The sequence below is a fragment of the Lissotriton vulgaris genome, chromosome 1_1 (genome assembly GCF_964263255.1).
Source record: "Lissotriton vulgaris chromosome 1_1, aLisVul1.2, whole genome shotgun sequence".
In the NCBI taxonomy this organism is placed as follows: Eukaryota; Metazoa; Chordata; class Amphibia; order Caudata; family Salamandridae; genus Lissotriton; species Lissotriton vulgaris.
This window is the reverse complement of record NC_141685.1, coordinates 149,431,754-149,456,619: the sequence shown is the minus strand read 5'-3', so window position 1 is coordinate 149,456,619 and position 24,866 is coordinate 149,431,754. Positions and strand designations below refer to the sequence as shown.

Below are 24,866 nucleotides of genomic sequence, written 5' to 3'. Positions count from 1 at the left end.
GCCAAGCCATGCCTTCCCTGGACCGGAAACAAGCATCCTGGGACCGGGTTCGGATTCATAATCCTCTTCAGCCAGGTTGATGAAGGCTGATAGCCAGAAACCAGACTTCCTCCAGCCCGTAGATACCACGATTCCTGTATCAGGCCTACTCCACGCCCCACTCAGACTGAGATCCTGCGCTCCGTGATCCCAGGAGGACCCCACCAGGGCCCCTTGAAGGGCTGCTGCTTCCTCTCTGCCCCTTCAAGCATCAGCGCCCCGGACAGCCCGCATTTTCTATCACCATCCACTGCAGCCCATTGTTCCAGTTTTGAGCCTGGGACTCCTCATTTGGAGTTCTCCACTCGGTTATCTTTCTACTCCTTTTTGACGCCTCGCTCAGCATTTGGCCAGCGTGTATCCCGACCTTGTTCAACCTTCCCCGGTGCACTGATTTGCTCCCCTGTTACCTGCCGACTTGTGCGCCTTTCCATTTGACCTCCCAGATACCCCCACCAGTATTCTTTTATTGACTTGTGCCCTGATGAACGTGAGACCTCGCTGAGGTCGCACACCGAAACGTACGTCGGCACCGCGAATTTCACCTGGCGATACCTATGTTTACTATTGTATCTCCATATTTTTCCATTGTCATTATTTGTGGAGACAGGTGTTCCTTACTGTTTAAACTTTGTTATTATGTGACAACATTTATTGTATTTACAAATTCTGATTTGGTTGGACTTTGATCCACTAATGATTCGATACTACACCTTATTCAGTAGGAGTATCTCCATTTATAATCTTTCTTCATTGTACCCTAACTCATAGGTTTTCACCCCTGTTTGATTAGTTTGAGAATTTTAGTTTCCCTAAATGAATGGATCTTTGTGAACCTCTGGATGAATGAGTGAGAATGTTTTATTCTTGTGTGGGGGATCATTAACCTTTTTTGTGTTTTGTTATCAAATGTCTTGCAAATTTATAAATTATCTCTTTATGAATTTTGAATTTTGATTAAAACATACCTATGTACTCATAACTTTTTTGTTGCTTTGCTGATCTTCTTTCTCCTGGGAGGGAGTCCTTCTATATCAAGTGACGTTATAAGCACTTAATGATTTAATACAGGTGGAGCTTTCTTGTTTTATTGTGATGAAGGCTGATAGCCAGAAACCGGTCCTAGGATGCTTGATTCCGGTCCAGGGAAGACATGGCTTGGCAGTTCGGTCTGGACTGTTCCCATGAGGCACAGGGTCAAGACTGATTTGCATAAGGCCATGTCTGAACTGGGGTGGCTTGGTCAGCAAAATAACGATGGATTAAACTCAGATCTGTGACTGGGGGTGAATATTTTGCCATTGTGAAACAGTCCGTCCATCATCTTGTGTGTTTTGCTGTTCCCTCTATGTGGGAAGGGTATGCCCAGACGAGGGTCCCTTGCTCACAACGCCACTGGAGTCAAGCTATTCTGGCTGATTAAGGCTGATAGCCAGAAACCAGTCCTAGGATGCTTGATTCCGTTCCAGTGAAGACATGGCTTGGCAGTTCGGTCTAGACTGTTCCCATGAGGCACAGGGTCAAGACTGATTTGCATATGGCCATTTCTGAACTGGGGTGGCTTGGTGAGCAAAATAACGATGGATTAAACCCAGATCTGTGACTGGGGGTGAATGGTTTGCCATTGTGCAACATTCCGTCCATCATCTTGTGTGTTTTATCATTCCCAGCAGCAGCATGAAGACTCTGGCTGGTAATGATTGGTTGGGTTGAAATTGTAATAGTGTGACCTGGATATTGTGAATCCTGGCTATATTTGGAGTGGCTAGAGCTTTGAGAGTGTTGATGGAAGCTCCCAGATAAGATTGCACTTGTGCCGGATACAGGTGAGATTTTTGTGCCTTTATTGTAAAACCCAACTGGTGAAGTAGGTGTACTGTTGTCTGAGTGTGTAGTATACAGTTTTTGTAAGTGCTCGCTTCGATAAGCCAGTGGTCCAGGTAAGGGAAGACATGTAAACATTGTTTTCTGAGATGAGCAGCTACTACTGCGAGACATTTGGTGAACACTCTGGAGGCCGTGATGACGCCAAATGAAAGTACCTTGTAATGGTAATGTTCGCCTGCTATCATAAACCTGAGATATTTGAGATGAGCGGAATGAATTGGAATATGAAAGTAGGCGTCTTTTAGATCTAATCAATCAATTAGGGGACTTGTAAGCGTGCTACTCTCCCATGAGGGTCTCAAGGCGCTGGGGGGAGGGGGGGGGGGGGGAGAAGCAGCTCTTTTCAGTAGAAGAGCCAGGTCTTGAGCGTCTTCCTGAAGATGTTCACGGAGGGGGAACATCTGAAGTCGATTACAAGCTTGCTCCAGGTCTTGGCCGCGATGAGAAGGCTCTTCCACCTGTTCTGGCTTTTCTGCTGCGTGGGGTTTCGGCGAGGTCGGCGGATCAGAGGTTTCTCTTGGGTACGTAGAAGGAGATCCTTTCGTTGAGGTATTGGGGACCGGTGTTGTGGAGGCATTAGTATGCATGGGTGAGTTTCTTGAAAGTAACGCTCTTCTCCATGGGGAGCCAGTGGCGGTTACGCAGGTGTTGGGTGATGTGTTCATGTCGAGGGATGCAGAGGACGAGTCTGGCTGCGGTGTTCTGTATGGTCAGGAGTTTGTGGAACAGAGACCTGTTGATCCCGGCGGACAGGGCGTTTCCATTGTCCAGTCTGCTGGTTATGAGTGTGTGGGTGACCGTCTTCTTTTTTTCGGCGGGGATCAGTTTGAAGGTCTTTCGGAGGGTGCAGGGGGTGTTGAAGCAGCTAGAGGTGACGGCGTAGACCTGTCGGGTCATGGAGAGGGAGGAGTCGAGGACGATGCCAAGGTTTCGGGCGTGGTCCATGAGGGTTGGAGGGCTGCCGAGGGCTGTGAGCCACCAGGTACTGTCCCATGCAGAGGGGGAGGGTCCAAGGAAGAGGACCTCTGTCTTCTCAGAGTTGAGCTTCAGCCAGCTGTTGCTCATTGAGGATGCAACGTCCATCATTCCTTCCTGGAAATGGAGTCTGGTGGTGAGTCCATGCTGTTTGACGATGGCGGCGAGGGGGGCCATGAAGATGTTGAAGAGCATGGGGCTAAGCAACAATCCTTGGGGTATTCAGCAGTTGATTTCCGTAGGTTTGGAGAGGAAGGGTGTAAGTCAGATTCTTTGGGTTCTGCAGAGAGGAAGGAGCGGATACAGTCGCGGGCGGTTCCGTGTATGCCGGTGTTGTGGAGTCTGGTGGTTAGCTGTCTGGCATTGATGGGGAGGGGGTGGTTCCGGCGTCAGGTGTCTGGTCATTGAAGTGGTCGTAGAGGCCCATGATTTTCAGATGGAAGTAGGATTCAAGCTTGTCGCACAGGTCGTGGGTGGAGGTGCTGCCCGTGGTTTTGCTGGGTGTTTGGTGAATTCATATATAGACTACTATTGGGGGCATTGATTGGTGGTTGCATCTGGTGTTTCTATCGGTTTATGGTTAGTGTTCTCATTGGTTGGTTATTTGAGGGTTCTGATTGGGTCCTGGATCAGTGATTCTATTGGTGTAGGGCTTAGGGTTAGTGATCTGATTGGTGGATAGGTTTAGGGTTTTGGATTGGTTCCTGGGGCTAGGCTTTTTATTGGACGTAGGGCTTAGAGTTTTTTGTGTGATTTTTGTGTAGTCTAGGGTTAGGATTAGGGCTAATGTTAGGCTTTCTATTGGAAATAGGGCTCAGGGTTTCCTGTGTGATTGGTTACTTAATATAGGGTAGGCACTAGGCCTAGGGTTAGGTTTTCTATTGGAGATAGGGTTTAGGGTTTCCTGTATGATTGACAGGGAACTGGGTTGGGACTGGGTTTGGGGTTAGGCTTTCTATTGGACGTAGGGTTTTGAGTTTTGTGCCTGATTGAGTCCTTGGCCTCCTATTGGCCCTAAGGTTCAGGGTTAGTGTTGCGATTGGATAGGGCTAGGGTTCCCATTGGCTGAAGGGGTCACCTGACTACTAGGGATATAAAAGGCCAAGGCCAAGGGTACGGGAGGGGATGTAGCCTTACGGCCAGAGCGGTTGACCTCGAAGCTGGAGAACCAGGTTTGAGTCTCGACAACAACGCACAAAATCCTGTGATTCTGGGCAAATCACTTAATGTCCCCTTGCCTAACAAAATGAATGTGTCCTTGTGTAACGAAACTGGTGCTCATGTAAATCGCTCTGATACCTGATACCTTCAAGGCTAGTTCGGGCTATATAAAAAAACAAAAAAAAAAGCTTAGGGTGTCAAGGTACGCTCCACAGGATCCGGATGGTGAATATAAGGCCCACCTCCAAACGTCACAAACACTCTGATATATATATCAACAGAGGATTTGAGCCATTAGGTGAGGGGTAATTGCAAAATAATAAACAGGGAAGGGAAGGAAGGGGTCTGCTGGGAAGGGATGTACCTGAAACGACAGAACATACAGAGGTAAGAACACCATACACCCAACACAACCAATATGCCACTAGCACCCCTTGAAACTAAGTACCTGTGAGAAAAAGCATAACTTGGCAAACGGGTGATCTCGGATTCCCCCTCTGAGGATATACGCTTGAGCCCTATAGGGAATATGCATACGGTAAGAAACAATCCCATACATAAGCTCACACATATGAATTCATCATGGTGCTTCCTTATACCTTAGTGAAAACTCAAGCTATCTGAAATTAAGGAGTCTGGGTGAAGCTCGATCAAAGAGTAACTTGAACACAGAGAAAATAATATGTAGAAGCTGTAATGTTAACCCAACAGATACGGTAATGCGTGGGAAGCAAAAACCACAGCACTCCGCTCTGCTAAGTGGAAGCACACCAGCCCCTGATAGAAACACAGGCACTTGAAATAAACTTTCATTACACTTGGCGGTTGTTTGACCAGTAAGTAATCCTCTGATACGGTATCTGCACAACCTTTATAACTCCTCAATAAGTGCTTGCCACGGCAACACGCAGTTGCGACCACCGCCGTGCTCCGCAAGCGTCACGTTTATCCAATGTTCCACAATACACAAGCGCTTGCACTGACTACACGGAGCAGCTGCTACCACCGTGCACCACCTACCCAAGGTAGAAGAAAACAATGGGAACAACCAAAAAGAAAGACGGCAGCGTGTGGCTCCTTACACCACTACGCTCCGCTCTAATGTCCTGAATAACCAGCCCTTATCAGATATCAAGGACTTAGTTTGTCCCACGGAAGCGAGTATAAGAATCCACCACGCTCCGCAGCAAACTGCAAGAAACAAATTAACAAGCGCCGCAGTTCCTTCACTGCGCGCTGATCACGGCAACGCGTGGGAGCCCCCACAGCGCTCCGCTCAATGGCGGTCACGGAAGGGCGGGGAACCGCTCCTACCTGGAGGCGACTACAGCAAAACCAGAGACCTCCCTGCTGGTACGAAATCCTCCGACACCTTCCTCCTTCGTCCACGGAATCAAAATAGCGGAATAACACGCAACAGGATGCGTGTCACAGGAACTGAAATAGCCTTACCCGGGGCTTCTGGGTAATGTAGTTTGTTCGGCGCCCGTTTTCATTTACTGTACCTCGTCCCCCTCAGACACAGTAATGCAGGCGCAAGTACGAGTTCTGACAGTAGGTCCTCCTCTCAGCGCCTACTAGGCCCAGGCCCGCGTAGGAAACCTCCGATGGAAGGACCGGATAGCATCAGGGGCGTGGATGTTGGACACCGGTTCCCAGGAGTCGTCTTCGACTGAATACCCCTTCCATGACACTAGATACCACAACACACCCCTCCTGTACTTGGAATCCTTGATGCTCCGCACCACATATTCAAAACCCCCATCACACAATACGGGAGGGGGAGCCCTGCGTCTGTCCGAAAATGCAGGCTTCAACAAGCTACAATGAAAGACAGGGTGTATGCGAAGGGAACCAGGCAGTTTCAATTTGTAGGCCACCGGATTAATCTTCTTTACCACTACATATGGCCCAATGAACCGGGGGTGAAAAATGCTACGGAGTTTGAATTTGATATTCCTAGTCGAAAGCCATACCTTGTCACCCACGGCATACGTTGGTCCCTGTTTCCTGTGTCTGTCTTCATAGTTCTTATACTCTCTCTTAGCCTTAGTTAGGTGAAACCTTATTTTCTGGTGAATGGCTTGAACTTTCCGCATCTGACCCAAAACTGTAGGCTGATTGTCTATTGCCTCGGGGATGGAAACTGGAAGGATCCTAGCATCATACCCGTATGTAGCACAAAACGGGGACACCCCCAGAGAACAGTGCCAAGCATTATTATAGGCTACCTCCGCCATCCACAATAAGGAAACCCATGAATCATGAGCCTCCGCAGCATAGCACCTGAGATACTTCTTCAGGGTTTGGTTCAACCGTTCCGTTTGTCCGTCCGTTTGCGGGTGTAAGCTGGTTGAAAGGGAGGAACGGATACCTAAGGCCTGACACCAAAACTTCCAGAATCTGGCGATGAACTGGGGACCCCTTTCTGATATGATGACCTCGGGCTTCCCGTGTAGCCTAATGATGTTGGACAATAGTAGTTGTGCCGTCTGTCCTGCCGTGGGCAGATTCACACAGGGAACAAAATGACCCAATTTGGTAAGACTATCAATCACAACTAATATTGCGGTCATCCCTTGATCCGGAGGCAAACCCGTGACAAAATCTAAACTAATGGTTTGCCACGGTTTTTTAGGAGTCGGTAGGGGAACCAACAATCCTTTCCTTTTCCCAGTCTCATTCTTGGCCATGGCACATTCACTACACGATCTTACCCATGCTACCACATCTCTCTTGACTGTGTCCCACCAAAAATACCTCTGCATCAGCTGTACTGTTTTACCCACCCCTTGATGTCCTGCCAACTGAGAATCGTGGCACCAGTTAAAAGCAGTCTTTTTCGTAGCATCATCGGGGAGAAAAAGTTTGGTGTTTTGAAAAGGAAGGCCTTTCTTTATCATGCGACCTCTTCCCTGGGTGGCCCATGCTACCCACTCTCCCGGGGTTTTTGCTCGGCTGACACGATCCAAGAAAGTATCAGCGTGTATTACACACACAACCTTGTCCGGATTCACAATGGACTCAAGTCTGGGGATCTCTATCGAGTCCTCTCCCTGATGTTGTCTGGAAAGTGTATCAGCCTTTCTGTTGTCAGCCCCAGGACGAAAGGTGATCACAAAGTCATACTCAGAGAAAAACAGCATCCACCTCATTTGTCTCTGAGTGAGATTGCGTGCTGTTTTCATATACTGTAAGTTTCGATGATCGGAATATACAGTAACAGGGAACGCAGCACCCCACAAATATTGACGCCATTCCTGAAATGCCTTTTTGATGGCCAGCAGTTCCTTCTCAGCTATAGTGTAGTTCTTTTCTGCCAAACTGAGTTTCTTTGAGAGGTAGGCTACTGGATGGAGTTGCCCCGTGAGGTGATTCCTTTGTGATAAGATAGCCCCCACAGCTTCATCCGAAGCATCCGCTTCGACTATAAAAGGATGTTCCGGCTTAGGGTGGGCCAGTATAGGCGCGGTGGTAAAAGCGGCTTTTAGTGTCTGAAAGGCTCCATCAGTAACTTCTGTCCACAAAAAAGGAACACCCTTTCTTAGCAATCGAGACAAAGGGGCAGCCACCTGAGAAAACTGAGCAATGAATCTACGGTAGTAGTTTGAGAACCCCAGAAATCTTTGCACATCCTTCACACTCGCCGGAACCGGCCATTCCTGTACTGCCTTTACCTTTCTCTCTGACATCTGCAAACCTGAATGACTCAACATCACTCCAAGGAATTCCACTTCACACACATCGAACTCGCACTTGGATAATTTGCAGAACAGTCTATTCTCCCCTAGTCTCTGTAATACTTGAGACACCTGAGCATGGTGTTGTGTGGTGTTGTCCGAATAAATGAGAATGTCATCTATATAGACAACCGCACAAACGTCAACGAACTCCTTTAGAACATCATTCAAAAAATACTGAAATGCCGCCGGGGCGTTACACAACCCAAACGGCATGACAGTATATTCGTAAAGGCCATATCGAGTCTTAAAGGCCGTCTTCCACTCATCGCCTTCCTTTACCCGGACCAGGTGATAAGCACCTCTCAAGTCAAGCCGAGTATATATTCTGGCATCCTTCACCTGATCCAACAGGACTGATATTAGAGGCAAGGGGTATCGATTCCTGACTGTGTTTTTGTTTAACACCCTATAATCGACACACGCTCTCAACTCCCCATTGGCCTTTTTGATGAAAAACAAAGGAGAGGCCGCAGGGGACCTCGAGGGGCGGATAAACCCAATCTCCACATAGTGGTCGAGATATTCCCTTAAGTGCGCTGTCTCCGGAACTGAGAGTGCATACACACGACAGGAAGGCAGAGTAGCCCCATCGACCAAATCTATTCGGCAATCATAGGGTCGATGAGGAGGCAGTTGTTCCGCCAAACATTCACTGAACACTTCCTCAAAGCCCTTATATTGCGGGGGCAAGACCACCTGTTTCTCAGCAGCAGTGGCTACTATTAAGGGTAGAAACGACACAGCAGCTGTTGTTCCACAAGAGGAAACCACATGCTCTCTGCATTCCTCGGACTCAAACCGGACCTCCTTCGACCTCCAATCAATTGTGGGGTTATGGTGGCTCAACCAGGGCATTCCTAAAATAACCTCATATTGAGGCGCCTCGATTATGTTCAGAATCAGTTCCTCTCTGTGATATCCCTCTGAAATGTCCACGGACAAGACAAGCGTGTCTGTATGTTCCGTGATCTTTCCTGACTTCAATGGTTTCCCATCCACTGCTAGTACGTCCTCAGGAACGTCTCTTGGCACTCGTACTAAGGACAGAGCAGTCACCAGCCCGCTGTCGATAAAATTCCCCGTGGCTCCTGAGTCAATCATCACTTTCACCTGATGACTCTGTGACTGACTCTCCAGACACATGGGAAGGAGTATGTGAGCTTCTGTTTCTAACAGCGTCAGCACAGACAATGATGGAATCTGATAGAGGGGGGCCCTGGTTTCAAGGGGAGGGTCTACCTTCGCTACTTCATCCCCAGACCCCCTTACAGCAGTAATGGCTAGTCTTTTGTTGCGATTCCATCCCCCGCTCATCTTGGGTTTAGTAGGACAGTCCCTAACATAGTGGCCCTTTTTCCCACAGTAGAAACACAGACCCAAGACTCAACGGTGTTCCTTCTCTTCTTTGGACAGAGGGGTTTTTACGGCCCCTAACTCCATAGGTTCGGAACTTGACTCGGGGGACGGTAGCGCCCTACGTGGACTGTAGTCGGACCCTGAATACCCCCGATCCCAACGTCTCCTGTCACTCCCTCTGTCACTCATTCTACCATCCAGACGTAAAGTCAGATTGATCATGTCTTTACAAGTAGCTGGCTGAAGGTCTATTTGAGCTATGATATCCTTAAGCCCCTCTCTTAATCCTTGATAAAAAAGAGACATCCTCTTTTCCTCAGGCCAAGCCGTTTCGGCTATCAGCCTATTGAAATCCGTCAAATATGATATCAAATCCCTTTTTCCCTGTCTCAGCATCAATAGCTCTCTGTCCGCACTAAACGTAGTGGCCCTTCGGTCAAACACGCGCTCGAATTCCGCCCTGAACGCATTCCAGTTGTTTAACACAGGGTCATCATTGCGAACCAGCGGCACTGCCCAATTAGCCGCATCACCTATTAAATATGAAATGGCAAAGGCCACTCTAGAGTGGTTGGTTGGGAAGGAGGCCGGCTTGCACGAGAAATGCATCAAGACTTGTGTCAGGAATATCTGTGTTTTAGCTGGATCTCCCGAATATCTTTCTGGATTTGCAAGGGGAATGGGAGGCGGTACAGTGACCTGAATTTGTGAGGGAGAGGCATCGAAGGGGTTCCTGCTTAGCCTATCTACCTTTTCTTTCAGAGCAGTGGCCTCGGCCTTAGAAGCAACCAGTTCCTGTTGCACCAACACCAAGGCCTGAAGCACATCCTCCAAGGTAGCCATATAGTCCCCACCCGGATCGGGTGTAGCTAATTTCGTGGGCGTGTTATTCTGTCAAGGTACGCTCCACAGGATCCGGATGGTGAATATAAGGCCCACCTCCAAACGTCACAAACACTCTGATATATATATCAACAGAGGATTTGAGCCATTAGGCGAGGGGTAATTGCAAAATAATAAACAGGGAAGGGAAGGAAGGGGTCTGCTGGGAAGGGATGTACCTGAAACGACAGAACATACAGAGGTAAGAACACCATACACCCAACACAACCAATATGCCACTAGCACCCCTTGAAACTAAGTACCTGTGAGAAAAAGCATAACTTGGCAAACGGGTGATCTTGGATTCCCCCTCTGAGGATATACGCTTGAGCCCTATAGGGAATATGCATACGGTAAGAAACAATCCCATACATAAGCTCACACATATGAATTCATCATGGTGCTTCCTTATACCTTAGTGAAAACTCAAGCTATCCGAAATTAAGGAGTCTGGGTGAAGCTCGATCAAAGAGTAACTTGAACACAGAGAAAATAATATGTAGAAGCTGTAATGTTAACCCAACAGATACGGTAATGCGTGGGAAGCAAAAACCACAGCACTCCGCTCTGCTAAGTGGAAGCACACCAGCCCCTGATAGAAACACAGGCACTTGAAATAAACTTTCATTACACTTGGCGGTTGTTTGACCAGTAAGTAATCCTCTGATACGGTATCTGCACAACCTTTATAACTCCTCAATAAGTGCTTGCCACGGCAACACGCAGTTGCGACCACCGCCGTGCTCCGCAAGCGTCACGTTTATCCAATGTTCCACAATACACAAGCGCTTGCACTGACTACACGGAGCAGCTGCTACCACCGTGCACCACCTACCCAAGGTAGAAGAAAACAATGGGAACAACCAAAAAGAAAGACGGCAGCGTGTGGCTCCTTACACCACTACGCTCCGCTCTAATGTCCTGAATAACCAGCCCTTATCAGATATCAAGGACTTAGTTTGTCCCACGGAAGCGAGTTTAAGAATCCACCACGCTCCGCAGCAAACTGCAAGAAACAAATAAACAAGCGCCGCAGTTCCTTCACTGCGCGCTGATCACGGCAACGCGTGGGAGCCCCCACAGCGCTCCGCTCAATGGCGGTCACGGAAGGGCGGGGAACCGCTCCTACCTGGAGGCGACTACAGCAAAACCAGAGACCTCCCTGCTGGTACGAAATCCTCCGACACCTTCCTCCTTCGTCCACGGAATCAAAATAGCGGAATAACACGCAACAGGATGCGTGTCACAGGAACTGAAATAGCCTTACCCGGGGCTTCTGGGTAATGTAGTTTGTTCGGCGCCCGTTTTCATTTACTGTACCTCGTCCCCCTCAGACACAGTAATGCAGGCGCAAGTACGAGTTCTGACATAGGGTGTCTCACCTGTGCATTGAGGCTGAGGGTGGAGAGGACAAGGGTGAGTGCCTGTTTGAATCTGGTCGGGACTAGGGTCAGAAATGCTGCCCATTTCCCCATTCATCAGCACACACCCAACCCCATCCACAACCAGAGTAACACACACACACCAAATGTACTCCACTCATGGACTACAAACTAACCCTATGCACAATCCAATTTCTCAGCACACACTACTAAAACACACCTTTATATCCTTCTATCCCAGCTACCACACATTTCTACCATCACCTGCGAACAGTACATGACTCTATCCTACACAACTAACCAATCCACTCATCACTAACTGTAGGAAAGTAGGAACTGCTTCTTATGGTTACCCCCACTTTTTGCTGATTGCACCCACTGTTTTTGACTAGTCTGGCTGGGATCCTGCTAATCAGGACCCCAGCCTATCTGCCTTTTCCTCCTAAACTGTAAAACACGTACTAGGTACACTCCAGATTGGACACTGGGGTACCCTTATCAGTCCCTAGTATATGGTACACATGTACCCAGTGCATTGCATAGGTACCCCAGAGGCCTCCCACGGGCTGCAGCATGTATTATGCCAACCATGAGAGTCCATGCAAAATGCAACTACAGGTCTGACATTGCAGCCTATGTAAGCTGGTGCTTCACCACTTATGAAAGATATAGGTTTACTATATCTATAAGTTACTACACTTAAAACCTATCAGTCACCCCTATTTCAGGCCTTATCAATCCTGAAGGCAGGGTGCTGGGTTTTATGTTAGAGGGCGCCCCTGCATGAGCAGGGCCCCTTCAAATAATAAATGGGTGGCGATACTAGGAACTTCATTCTCACCTGATATGTGGAGGCTCTGCTGTGCCCTGACAGGCCGCTTAACTGCAAATTGCAACCTCCGCATCATCCATTTTAAATACTTGCACCAGTTATACTATACACCGTTGCAATTGAAGCGCTTTGGTCTGCGGGAGAATGCCTGCTTTGTTCGGTGAGGGCAGGGGGATGCAGAGTTTCTGCATCTTGCATGGCATTGTACAGAAATCTATCAATTCTGGACCAAGGTCACAACTCTGCTTACTAATGTGGTCTCTGAATCCGTGATGTGTACTCCTGATGTCTGCCTGCTGGGCTGGGTAAAGAACCTCAAACCCTGCAACCATATTTTAGTCGCTGTCTCGACCTTGCTTGCTAAACGGGCGGTGGCACAATGCTGGGGGTCTAAAACTACTGCTACTCTGAAAAAGTGGGACCGGGACTTACTCTACGGTAAAATACAACTTGAAATATACGCAGAGGAACTGCCCGAGTCTTCACGCCCTAAAGATTTCTGGGTAACCCTGATTTGCAATAGATACTGTAATGGGGCTGGGTGGGTGCACTGCCTCAGTGCCAGAAAGTCTGCACGAGAAGCACATTTAGTGTCCCTGTGCCTAGTCCAGTTCAAACCAGTTCTGAGAGTCGTTCAGGCTCTGGCACGAAACTGGACAAGGACATGGGAGTATCTCCCCACTGTCTAGACCCTCTCCTGGGAGGGTCCTCTGAATCTGTCCAAACCTCTCATGTGGGTAACAAAGGGCTTACCTGGCTGTAGGACCCTAGATTCGACGTGGACAAGATTCTGAACCAGAAACCACTGAACTTCGACCGTCTGGACACTCTGCACTTTGCTGGACTTCGACTGAGCCCGACTTCGTCTCCCTCTCCGTCCAAAGCATCGTCGGTGCCCATGCACCATACCTGTGGAGCATCAAAGACTACAGAAGTATCTCTCTTGGAGTGAAGGAGTCACTCCCCTGCATTCACAGGCATGTAACACAATTAACCGGTCTGCTGATCCTGAGCTCCTGCGGACTCCGAAGGCTCCAGCAACACAGGAGGTGGGTTCCCAAGTTCCCTGAGGTCGAGCTGCCCTCTTACCGAGTTTGAGGCCAGTATCCCTCGTGGGGACCGCATAACCCATACCCCTGTGCAATGTGCATATGCTTGTTGGCGTTCACCAAATTTGTGCATTGGGGTGACAGCCCCAACCTCTGTGCACATTTCCTACCAAGGACTTCGGCCTCCTCGCACTCTGTGCCCTGGGAACTGAGGTTTTGTGAAACTGCCTGAGGTCCCCTCACGACTCCTGTGCCTCCGGCATGTGGGTCCTCTTGAGGGTCAACACTGCTTTATTTGGGCTCCCCTGGTTGCTCCAGGCTTGTTCTGACTTCCCTTGCTGTGGTGAGTCTCCTGGTCCTTGTTGGGCCAGACCCTAACCAATCTTGACCATCTTTGTGGGTTGCCGTTGCCAAGGCTTGTTGGTGTTCCCACCGGACACTGACCCCTCAGCACTCGACATCCGGGACAGCTCACATCTGGCTCCTGGTCGTCCTCAACGTCTCCTGGTCCCTGCAGCTAGCGAATCAAAAACCCCCTCATCGAGCGGCAAACAAGATGGCTGCTTAAGCTCCCGGCTCCGTCGACCTCTGTATCCCGCCACAAGATCCTGTACATTATCCTGATTTCGCTCCCAGCCCCTGCGTGAATGAACTGTTCCTCACTCCGATGGTGAAATCCAAAACTTTTTATCGGCTGGTTTCACGAAGTTACATCGAGCTGAGGGTTGTGGCCTGTTCCAGCGGTGAAGCCGCCTCCAGTATCTCCAAGGCCAGGCTGCAGTGCAACAACAGCGGCAGAGAGACCCAGGCAGAGTCCGGTCAATCGTAGTGGAGGTTTCTTTTGCGCCCGATTTTGGCGGCGATTGTTTTCTTTGCTCAGCATTGATGGAGAGGTGACCCTGCTTGCTACCGCCTGTGGGTGGGGGTCCCTGCCCCGCGGACTCGTGTTGGCTCCCCGCCTGGTTTTGGCGGGTCGTGACCCCAGCCTGCGGCGTTAAGCCGGGTGAACGCGGCTGTAGAGAACGACGGGTCACCGTCCACGCTTGCCCTATTGCGATCTTGTGTGCTCCCCCCTGGAGATGCCGGATTCACCCGGGGGGGGTGATTGTGATTGGTATTGGGCGTGAGACTATGGATCGAACGGTGTCTGAGCTATCGCTGAGGTCAATATTGGCAGAACTTTGGACCTTTCACTCACAGGTGGATGTTTTATTGACTAAAATCGATGCGAGCCTATCCGAGATGCTACTTGTGGTACCGGACCCTGCCTTGCTGTTGGAACAGCAATCTGCAGCCGTTCAAGCCGCGGCCATTTTAACTCCGAGATGGAACGAGTATTGGAACCATCGGATGATGCCTTAGAAGATGGTGTCCCCGCGGTTGTGAGTGTACCACTACACCTTCCTTCATTACTGACTTTGGAGGTATCAAATGGCGTTCCCCCCCCGGAGACCTGTGTTGTAGACTCTTCTCTCATCTTGTGGTCGTCTCCTCCCTCCTCTGAGATGTTACGGCCCTGTGGCAAAAAACTTCGTGACTGTCCAGCTAGGAGAGGGAGACTTTCGGTGCCTGAAGCTCTCGTGGACTTACTGGCTACAAGTGGTAACGGATTGACTCTCGATGACTTCCTTCTCCGATATGACTCGTTTGTGCGCTTTTGGGTCTCGCTGGGGAGGGTTCGTGTGCTGGTTCGTAAGGGTCAAGGTTGAGATCAATTAAATCGGGACGGTTTGGAATGGCTATTATGGACACTCGATCTGCAATTGTTTGACTTAAGGGGCTGGGCGGTATGTCACGATGCCCCCTAGTTTCTTTATAAGGGTTGCGCTATATCCGTCTTGTTGTGATAGGGGGTGTCGGTTTCTGGCGGGGGGACTAAGGGGCTGGGAGCACGTACGAATATGCCCTCCTCCATTCTTCTTTCTCCTTCCTTTAGGGTTTTAGTTACTTGGGGCGACAGGCACGCTGCTAGTGGGGTTAGGCTGTAGCCATCGGCAGGGTGTGGGATTGGAGTTTTTTTTTTTTGCCTTCTTTATTTTCTATGGCCTTTTTCTCCTTTCCCTTTCTTCCTTTAGGATCAGTATGGTTTGTGATTTATTCTGATTTCACTGTGTCCTGGAACTTAGTGCCCATGCTTCTTACCTTAGTCGGACTTTCGGGTGGGCAGGCCCTGAGAACTGGCGCTCACGAAAATGTATATCGTATTGCTGTTTACTCTGATTCATAAGTATTGGCGCCAGAGTCCAACATATGGCTGTTTCTAGATGGATATCCTGTTTCTGGGCTTGTCCTATGTATCCTCCTGTTTAATTGTGTGGCACCTGATCCGTTAATTTAGATAATATAAAATAAAACCTTTATTATATCCTGTGTCCTATTCACGCGTTCTAATACAAGTTCTATCCTGAATCGTTACCGGACCTCAGGGTCGTCGGCTGATGAGCTATGTTGTACCGCGATATAATGTGTTCTACTTCTGTATAGCGGCCGGCCCCTGCGGTTGTAGGACCATACTTGTATTTCAAGAATGCTCTAATAAAGGTTTTAAAAAAAAAAAAAAAACTCATCTTACCAGAACTAAGAGGGAATGGGTCCCAGTTTTAGAGGAGTGATCCAGTTTTAGAGGAGTGATTAAATATACATACGATTAAGTCCAATAGACAGAAAATGCGTCTATAATGTTTTATTCACATTATAGGACGGACCAACAAATATAGTTTCAAACATTATGGTTATAATGATGCCCCTGGAGGTAAGGAGGATGTGAAATCGTGAGGGTAGTGCAGGTAGGGAATAGTGACAATAAAAGCAAGTATTTATCAAACATTCGCAAAAATTCAATAGTTAATGTGTAACAAAACGGTCATAGTTCAATACAATACTTCATGGCACACATGCCCCGCTCCATAATATACAAAGGTAGTGGCTAGGGGGGCTGTGTATTGTACGGGGGATTTGTCGACGTTTCGACCCCAGATTAGGCAGGAATCAATGAAATCCTTGCGTCAGGGTCTTCATCAGGACGAAGGGGGATGGGGCTAGCAACCTATTAATAAATAGTGGATACACATTATTTCTCTGTTTGTTAGGAATAGTCATAGTTGCAACATTTATAGTAAAGTGGGAACACACCATGTTAAAAGCATACCTGAATTAATCAGTGCTTAATGGTCAATGATCGGGAAGAGTCCGCAGAGGGAGCGATGCTTCCTAAGGAAAATACCAACAATGTGTAACTCCGTAATCTAAAGCTTGAGAGAATCCATAAGGGATATACAGTTAGGACTTACTTTTAAGACTAAATCTGGCGTTCCGGCATGATAGGAAAGGTGGATCCGGGAGCGTTGGACACTGGGGATCACTCAACGTATCTACACAGTGTGCAGCCGTTGGGATTCACCCCTGCATTATTTTACCACATACATCTTGTATTTATTAACTGGAAAACCACAAGTACTAGGTACATATAATACTAGCTTGGATAAGTAAGTTCTACTGAACTTGGGGTTGAGTAGTCAAGGGTTTAGCACACCCTTCCCCAAGCTAAGAGAGTTTAGTTTCCCATTAGGTTAGGTAGGTGCACACACCATTCCTTCAGTAGGTCTACTAAAGGAGAAACCAGTGGCTCTCTGCCCTCTAGAAACAGGAGTTGAAAGCCCGGTGTGCCTCTTGAAAGCTTAAGACAGGGCGAGCAGCCAACACTCAACGCCTGACTGAGGTGTTACTCATAAATGACCTTAGGAAGACCCCTGGGTCAGATGAGCTGGAGAGAGTGGGTGGGTCAAGGAATGAGGACATGTCAGGACACCTTTTATGACTTAGGCTCAAACCCAGCAGGAGGAACCTGAAGGTTCCCACCTGGATAATTCAGATATTCCAGAGGATCCGGGAGATGGCTCAGGGGAGCCAATCTTCACCCCTCCAGGAAGAGTGAAGAATTTACCAAGGATATCTAGATCCCCATCTGCAGAATCAGACTACTCAGGGCATTCAGTAGAGACCTCTGTATCTAGCTCAGGGATGTGGAATTCCTATAGCCCGACGCCCAGGATATTTTGTTTGGGGTCAAGGGAAACATGTTTTAATGTGCATTTTGTCCTTGGGACAAGCAGGCCCAACCCCCAGCAGCACAAACCCTTTGGTTGCCAGTTTGCAGTACCACATTAATGCTCAGGGAAGGGAATTGCCTGCAGTTAAGTTAATATTTGTGTGCATATGTTGATGCTGTTCAAACTTGTATTTATGGTTCATTAACTGAGAGCCTTTATTATTAGGCTGAGCGCTCTCAGGAAATGTAAATTCTGACAGCGCTACTGACAGTGGTTCTAGTATAAAAATATGGACACACTGTTTCAATGTTTCAAAGTTTAGCAATATGAGGCTATGCATAATGCTCCCAGAATGCTCTCTGATTAGATGTAAATATTTGCAGAAGCTTGAATGCAAGATTAATGATGATTTGCTTTCACTATAAAATGTTCCTAAAAAAGAAAGTAGGAAAAACATTTTTATGCTAAACTACTGTAAAATTTCAGGTACCATTTCTTTGCAGCATCCTTTATAAAATCTGTTGATGCATGCTAGTATTTCCCCAAAATATTCATATTAGAAAATCAGTGTAACCAGCTTCAATACGATTTTGGGAAACAAAAATAAACAAGCATTGGCGGAGCCAGTAGGTCTGAAATGGTGGACAGCTTTTTAGTTTTGGCAATGCGTGACTTGTTTTGGCATGGTTTTTGTAAAACCGTATTGATGTGAAAGCTGCCAGATCCTCACCATTATAACAAACATTGGCAAAAGCAAAAATTGTTTTTGGTCTCAAAAAAGCATGCACTGCTATATTAGTTAGTGGCACTGAACAAAACTACTTTGTGTGCAAGATATGCTTCTTGTGAAAGAGCAGAATGCTGTCCCTCGCCGTGAAGCCAGCCGATACAGAGATAGAATTCTAATAAACACAAAAGGTCATGGTTAACGCCAGACCAAATTAGGGGCCAACTTTTTAAAGAAAGTCTCAAAAGTGCACCCTTGGTATATGTCCTTGCAGTAAGGGCAGCTATATGGCTTTCGTGAATTCTCAAGAATTTACAGCAGTCGGGCAAGAAATAGTACTCCTAGAAAATATTTGTGAACTGCATTTTAGCATGAGCAAATGTGCATGTGTAGATTTCCTCTTGCGATCACCTGAGAGTTTGCAAGTTTATTTTCCCTCGAACCAATTTATTCCCAACTCTGGAAGAAGGTTTACATCTGCCATTGTCAGGAGTAAATTTCCAACATTTCTCAGTATTGGACAAGATTAGAGAAGAGTTTTTGAAAACCCTTAAAACATGCAGGTTAGTAGGTTGGTACCTACTAACCTGCATGTTAGTAGGTACAAACTCAAAAGGACACTCAAAAGGACACTCCAACCCTGGAACTATTGTTTACCACTACCTTCAAACCCAGTATTTAGATCTGTGGAAACAGAGCAACATAAAGGGATTGCTAGTATTCAAACACTACTATGATAGGTGCCCTGGCATAATCAGAGAGGCTATATAAGAGCTCTTATATAATGAGATTGCTGCCATAATTTTGCGCCGCACAACATGGCACCAAAGGGACAAGTGGATTTTGTTACAGGACAAGTAGATTTATGAAGCAACCTGTCCCATGGACAAGTAGATATTTTAATAAATTCCACACCCCTGTAGCTAAAGGGGCCACTCTTTAGATAGGGAATACTAGTTACTTGAGCTTGAGAAAGCTAGGTTTAGAGTCAGGCAAGAGCAACTGCCCTTGACAAAAAAGTCCCTGGAAGTCCAGAAAGCTAGAAAAAAGTTGGGACTAGAGTCCCATGGTGGCAGCAACAGTGTCCCTAGAGTTAAGAAACATTCATTTGACAACAGGAACCTGAGCACGATTGTCCCTCTCTACCATGTTGGGGATGACATCCACAAAAGGAGACCTGCTTTAGAGAGGGCATGGAAAGTCCAGAGGGTCCCTCAAGAGCAGTGGGCAGCTATCTCGTGGCTCTCCTTTGCTGACAATAGAGATAAGCCCCTCACTGTTAGACAAGAAGATGCTGACAACTATTCAATTCTGACGAGTGCTCTCACTGTTGGGTTTGGCTTAACCACTGAGCAATACAAGATTAAGTTCAGAGACACCCAGAAGGCTCAGACTCAGGCCTGGGTAGACTTTTTGCACAGTGCTATTAAGGCTCTGTAAGGCTGGTAGCTTGGCAGCATGATTTTGTAGGATTGTGTAATAAATTATGAGGGAGCAGATACTTCATTATTGTCAAAGTCCGTTATTGCATCAGTACCTGGTTGACTCAGATTTGACGTCTCCCCAAGAATTGGGAAAGAAGGCATATAAGTGGGTCAGAACCAGGGTGAAGCAGAAAACCCAGAACAATGGTGGTGACCAAAAGAAGCAAGATTCTAAGACTCCAGATGGGGGTTTGGAGAAGGGTAAAGATCAAAAGTCTTCATTGGGGCCCCATAAACCTAAATCTGGGGGGGGGGGGGGGTCACAGTTTAACAAAGGTAAAGGCAAAAAGAAACCTTGGTGCTATTTATGTAAAGAAAAGACCCATTGGACAAAAGATGTAAATTGTCCAAAATCCAAGGATTCTACTACCACTGCCCCTAAGGCAACTTCGCCCCCTAGCACAGGTACAACTGGTGGTGCAGGGAACAAGGGAATAGTAGGGTTAACCTTGGGCTCCGAGTTGAGTTCTGGCTTAGCCAGAACTCCTGCTCGGGCTGTACTTGTCTGTGATGGTGGCAAGCCCGTCTGCGCCCATCCGCACCTGGCCAGGGGCCAGGACCCCTGCTAGTCGCAGCACGGACCTCCGAGACTCACTAACCTATTCCGGAGAGGTCCTCACTGAGCTCAACAGGTATGCCCCAAGCAACCATGCAGAATGCTTTAAAGCTTCTCAACATCAAAGGAACATTCACATGCTTAAAATGCAAATGGTGCAGCCTAGCACACATAGAATCCACACCCGAAACGGTGAATAATAACTGCCTAAGAGCCAAATGCCTATAGCTCAATGCTAGATCCTTCCCCACACACTCCTTGGACATCTGGGGCATTATTAATGAAATGAACCCGGACTTAGTGTTTATAACTGAAACCTGGCTAGATGAGAACAACTGCCCTGATATAGCCAACGCACTCCCCCGAAATATAAAATCATTCGTCAAGATAGGCAATGGAAAAGAGGAGGCCTTGCAATAATATTTAGGGACAACCTCCACTGCCTCCCAATCACAGTAGCCCAACTTGATGAGCACAAATTACTAGCATTCCAAGTAGCTAAGGGTAATCACACCCTATTAGGAGGAGCAGTGATATATAATCCCCCGGATATCATGCCGACTTCAGCGCGAAGCTGCTCACACAACTATTCCCTGTCTGTCTCAAATACAAAAACTTTCTAGTGATCGGAGATTTTAACATTCACTTCGACAAACCAGACAACTTAGCTGCCACACATCTAAACAATGACATGCAAATTCTCCAATTTAAACAATGGATCCACGGTCCCACTCATAATGCAGGCCACACATTGGACCTACTGTTCTCCAACATTGAAACTACCTCGATTGAGGAGATTCAACCCGTGACATGGACGGACCACTCCCTTGCCTCCTTTTCATTTGCTCAGCCTGCGTTACCCGCTAGACCTTCTCTACCTGCGCCCGACTTCTACAGACCTTGGAAACTGGCAACTCCAGAATCATTTAAACTCCACAGGCCAATAAACACCAACCTAGAACACCTAGGTACTCACCAACAAAGGCGCTCTGAATCTAGAAACGGAGATCACCTACACCTTGAACTTATGGGCCCCCTTAATCAAATCTAAATCCATAAAAAGAACCACCTCTGAAAAAATGGTATACTCCAGAAATCAAACCACTTAAAAAATAAATGCAAAATCAAGGAACACACCTGGAGAATGTCCCGACTAGATGCTGAAAAGTTAATCTACAAAACTGTTCTCAAAACTTACACAATCAAGCCATAAAAAAGGCAAAAAGGACACACTATGCACAAAGAATCAACGAAAATAGCAACTCAACCAAAGAGCTATATAAAATCGTAAAAGCCCTATTGTAGATGCTGTATTCTTGGCTCACGCCCGCATTAGGTCGTATTTGGACCTCTAACACTCTGATTGTTCCTCGATACTGTTTGGTGTTATTTCTATTATACTATCGCCTTACTATAAGCGAGATCTACTTGATACAGAGATCTATTAGCTACTTTTTTATCTACCTTAAATTGATCACGAATTTCATGATAGTTCACAACTTGATTTTAAGAAGCCCTTATGAATTTACAAATAAAATAAGTCCTTTTGACGATTGCCCGTCCTTTAGGCAAATACGAAGCAACAGCTTATTTTGGAAACCCCAGGGAACAAGGACGCGGTACCTATAGGATTTATTCAAGAATCTTTTTTTCCAAGGACGATCGCTTCCAGAATATCCATTCTAAACAGTTATTCTGATATCTTGCTTCTCCTAAATTCATATTCATGCCCTGACTAAGTTCCCATGGCACTAAGGGAACGAAACGCGTTGGCTGTGCCCGTGCTCACAGACAACTAATATTTTAAATAAAGAAGAGACATTCACAAAATATTCTTTGTTCCATTGACTTCATTAGAGTGCACCTTCCTTTTTGGTTTTTGTATACTGTTGTAATTTTCACATCTCTGAACAGCGGATGTTGGAAGTGGTTGCACCATCTGATATTGAGAACATACGGAACCATTGTGCTTGACCTAGGTCTGCTGTTTTTGTGCTTTTGGGGTTTATAAAATCGTAAAAGAACTGTGCAAACCTGCATGCATGCCCCAAACATTGCACCCTGCAACAGAAAACTGTGAAATGATCAGTAATTTTTTCACAGATAAAGTAGAGAAAATATACTCAACATTAGACCTATACACCTCCCACTAGCAGGGGAGAATCAGACAAATCACGCCCGACTAAATAGCTTCGCCCCAATTTCAGAAGCAGAAGTTGCCAGGACCATGAACGATATCAAATCTGGATCCCCCCTTGACCCCTGCCCACATTTTATTTAAGACCGATCATACCCTCCCTCACCCCAGCTATCACGCAGCTTTTCAACAACTCCCTAGAAGCAGCAACTTTCCCAGAAACATGGCAACAAGCGATTGTGACCCCGCTGCTAAAAAAAACAGCAGGTACAGATGTGACAAACCCGGTCAACTACAGACCCATATCTCAACTCCCATATCTCTCCAAAGTGTTGGAGAAGCTGATTAATAGACAGCTATCCAAATACCTGGAAGACAACCACCTACTGGACCCCTCCCAAACAGACTTCAGGGCTACCAATAGCACAGAGGCCACATTGCTGGCCGTCACGGACAATATTAGGAACTCTCTGGACCAAGGAAAAGCTGTGGCCCTGATCCTGTTAGACCTGTCGGCAGCGTTTGACATGGTCTCTCATCATCTTCTGCTCAACAACTTACAGGAAAAAGGGATAAATGGAAAAGCCCTTGAATGGCTCAGTTCTTTTCTGAGCAACAGAACCCAAACGGTCCAGCTAGGAGCCTTCTCATCTAACCGAAACAACTGAAATACGGTCTCCCGCAGGGAGGATCCCTCAGCCCCACGCTGTTCAATGCCTATGTCTCACCTCTGGCACAAATTGGGAAAAAATTGGTCTTTGGGGTTTGCTCCTATGCGGATGATACACAACTTACAATCACCGTAGGAAAGGGGCATGAAGACACCAAAACTAAACTTACTAGCTGCCTTATCGAAATGGCTGACTGGATGGCAGACCACTGCCTAAAGCTAAATGCAGACAAAACCGAGATCCTGCTCCTCGGAGAAACCAAACACATCTGGGACTCTTCCTGGTGGCCCTCCTCTTTAGGAGACGCCCCCACATCCAAGCACTGTGCCAAAAACCTGGGTGTAACTATTGACGACACACTATCTATGCAGGCCCACGTACGAACTCTATGTGGGAAAAGCTTTGCCACCCTGAAACTCCTAAAAAGGTTATTCCCGTGGATCCCGCTGGAAAGCAGGAAAACAGTCACACAGGCCCTGCTAGTCAGCAGGCTCGACTATGGCAATGCCCTTTTCGTGGGCATGCCAGACTACCTATTTAAACGTTTACAGGTGGTGCAGAATGCTGCAGCAAAACTAGTGTGCAACAAAGACAAGCACAGCTCAGCAAAGGACTGCCTAAAACAACTCCACTGGCTGCCCGTGCGTCAAAGAGCCTGCTTCAAGCTCCTTGGTCATGCTCACAGGACACTCCACGACACAGGCCCCATGATCCTTCAGAACAAAATACACTTTTATATTCCCACTAGACCACTAAGATCGCAACACCTTGCTCTGGCCGAAACAAAAAGATAAATAAGTCTAGAACAGGAGGCCGTACCTTTTCACATCTGGCAGCATGGCATTGGAACGAGCTCCCAGTCGAACTTAGGTTGACTAAAGAGTACAACGCCTTCAGGAGAAAACTCAAAACACACCTATTCCCTAAAGACTGATATCTGGCCCTCACCCACCTACTCACTACCGTAACCCTTAGCGCCGTGACATCCCCTGGGATAAATGTTGCGCTTTATAAATATATAAATATATATATATAAATAAATATGGCCACCTTATTTGTCAGTCCAAGTAACTTTGGAAAATGCAGGCAGCAGCCTTTGATTAATGGTAAGGAGGCCGTAGCATACCGGGACACAGGTGCCAGAGTCACTATGGTGACAAAAGATCTAGTGGACCCTGATCAAATCATACTTGGTGAGATGTAGGAAGTGACCAAAGCTAACAATGTTAGGGCTGATCATTCCTTGCCAGTTGTTAATTTCAGCTGGGAATGTCGTAATTTGACGATGGCTGGGTTAGCGATTAGCTTTGCTACACGTTATTCTCCTTAACTTGGCCATATTAGAAAACGCCATCTTGTATGGTACGGCGGCCATTTTAGGTAATGAGCGGCCTCGTGGTCAGCATGCCCTTTAGTCCGTTGTCCGTACCACTGACCACTCGAGTTTGCCCAGCAACAGGCTATTTTTAGTAACGGTCAAGCCTGTACATGCGCAGTCCCAACTGACCATTCACCCCTCAGGAATGTTCCGCCAAAACTGACCAGTGGAGTTGTAGCCCCTCCCATGAGTTGGCTGTGTTCCAAAAATGACCATATATGTACAAAAAGCTCTGTAACCTTGTACCGCCTATCTTTTTATTACCTGTAAACTGTATAAAAGAACGAATCACACCAACGTTCGGTGTGATACTTCTTGCATTACCGAAGGGTGCTGTTGGAATGTACCACCACCCCATGGGGTCTTAATAAACTTGTTCTTTGTACTTTTCAGTTTTCGTGCCAACAGTTCTTTTGGTGTAAGTGGGTTACCTACGGAGCATGTAGGCCTTGGGAACCCGATACCACAAATTGGCGACCACGAAGGGACTCATCGGGGACTCGGATGCCCGAAGGAGAGGTCGTGACGAAGGATTGGAAACTCGCCATGGACGCGTAC

At 47.2% G+C, this 24,866-nt stretch overlaps 1 protein-coding gene across 1 annotated transcript in view; it reads left to right on the top strand.

The window, feature by feature from the left end:
- LOC147737882 (uncharacterized) overlaps window positions 1-24,866 on the top strand; it is a 540,045-nt gene that overhangs the window by 395,398 nt on the left and 119,781 nt on the right. The window contains 1 exon segment of the mRNA XM_086924989.1: window positions 19,578-19,599. Within this exon segment, the coding sequence (XP_086781115.1) occupies window positions 19,578-19,599 (22 nt within the window).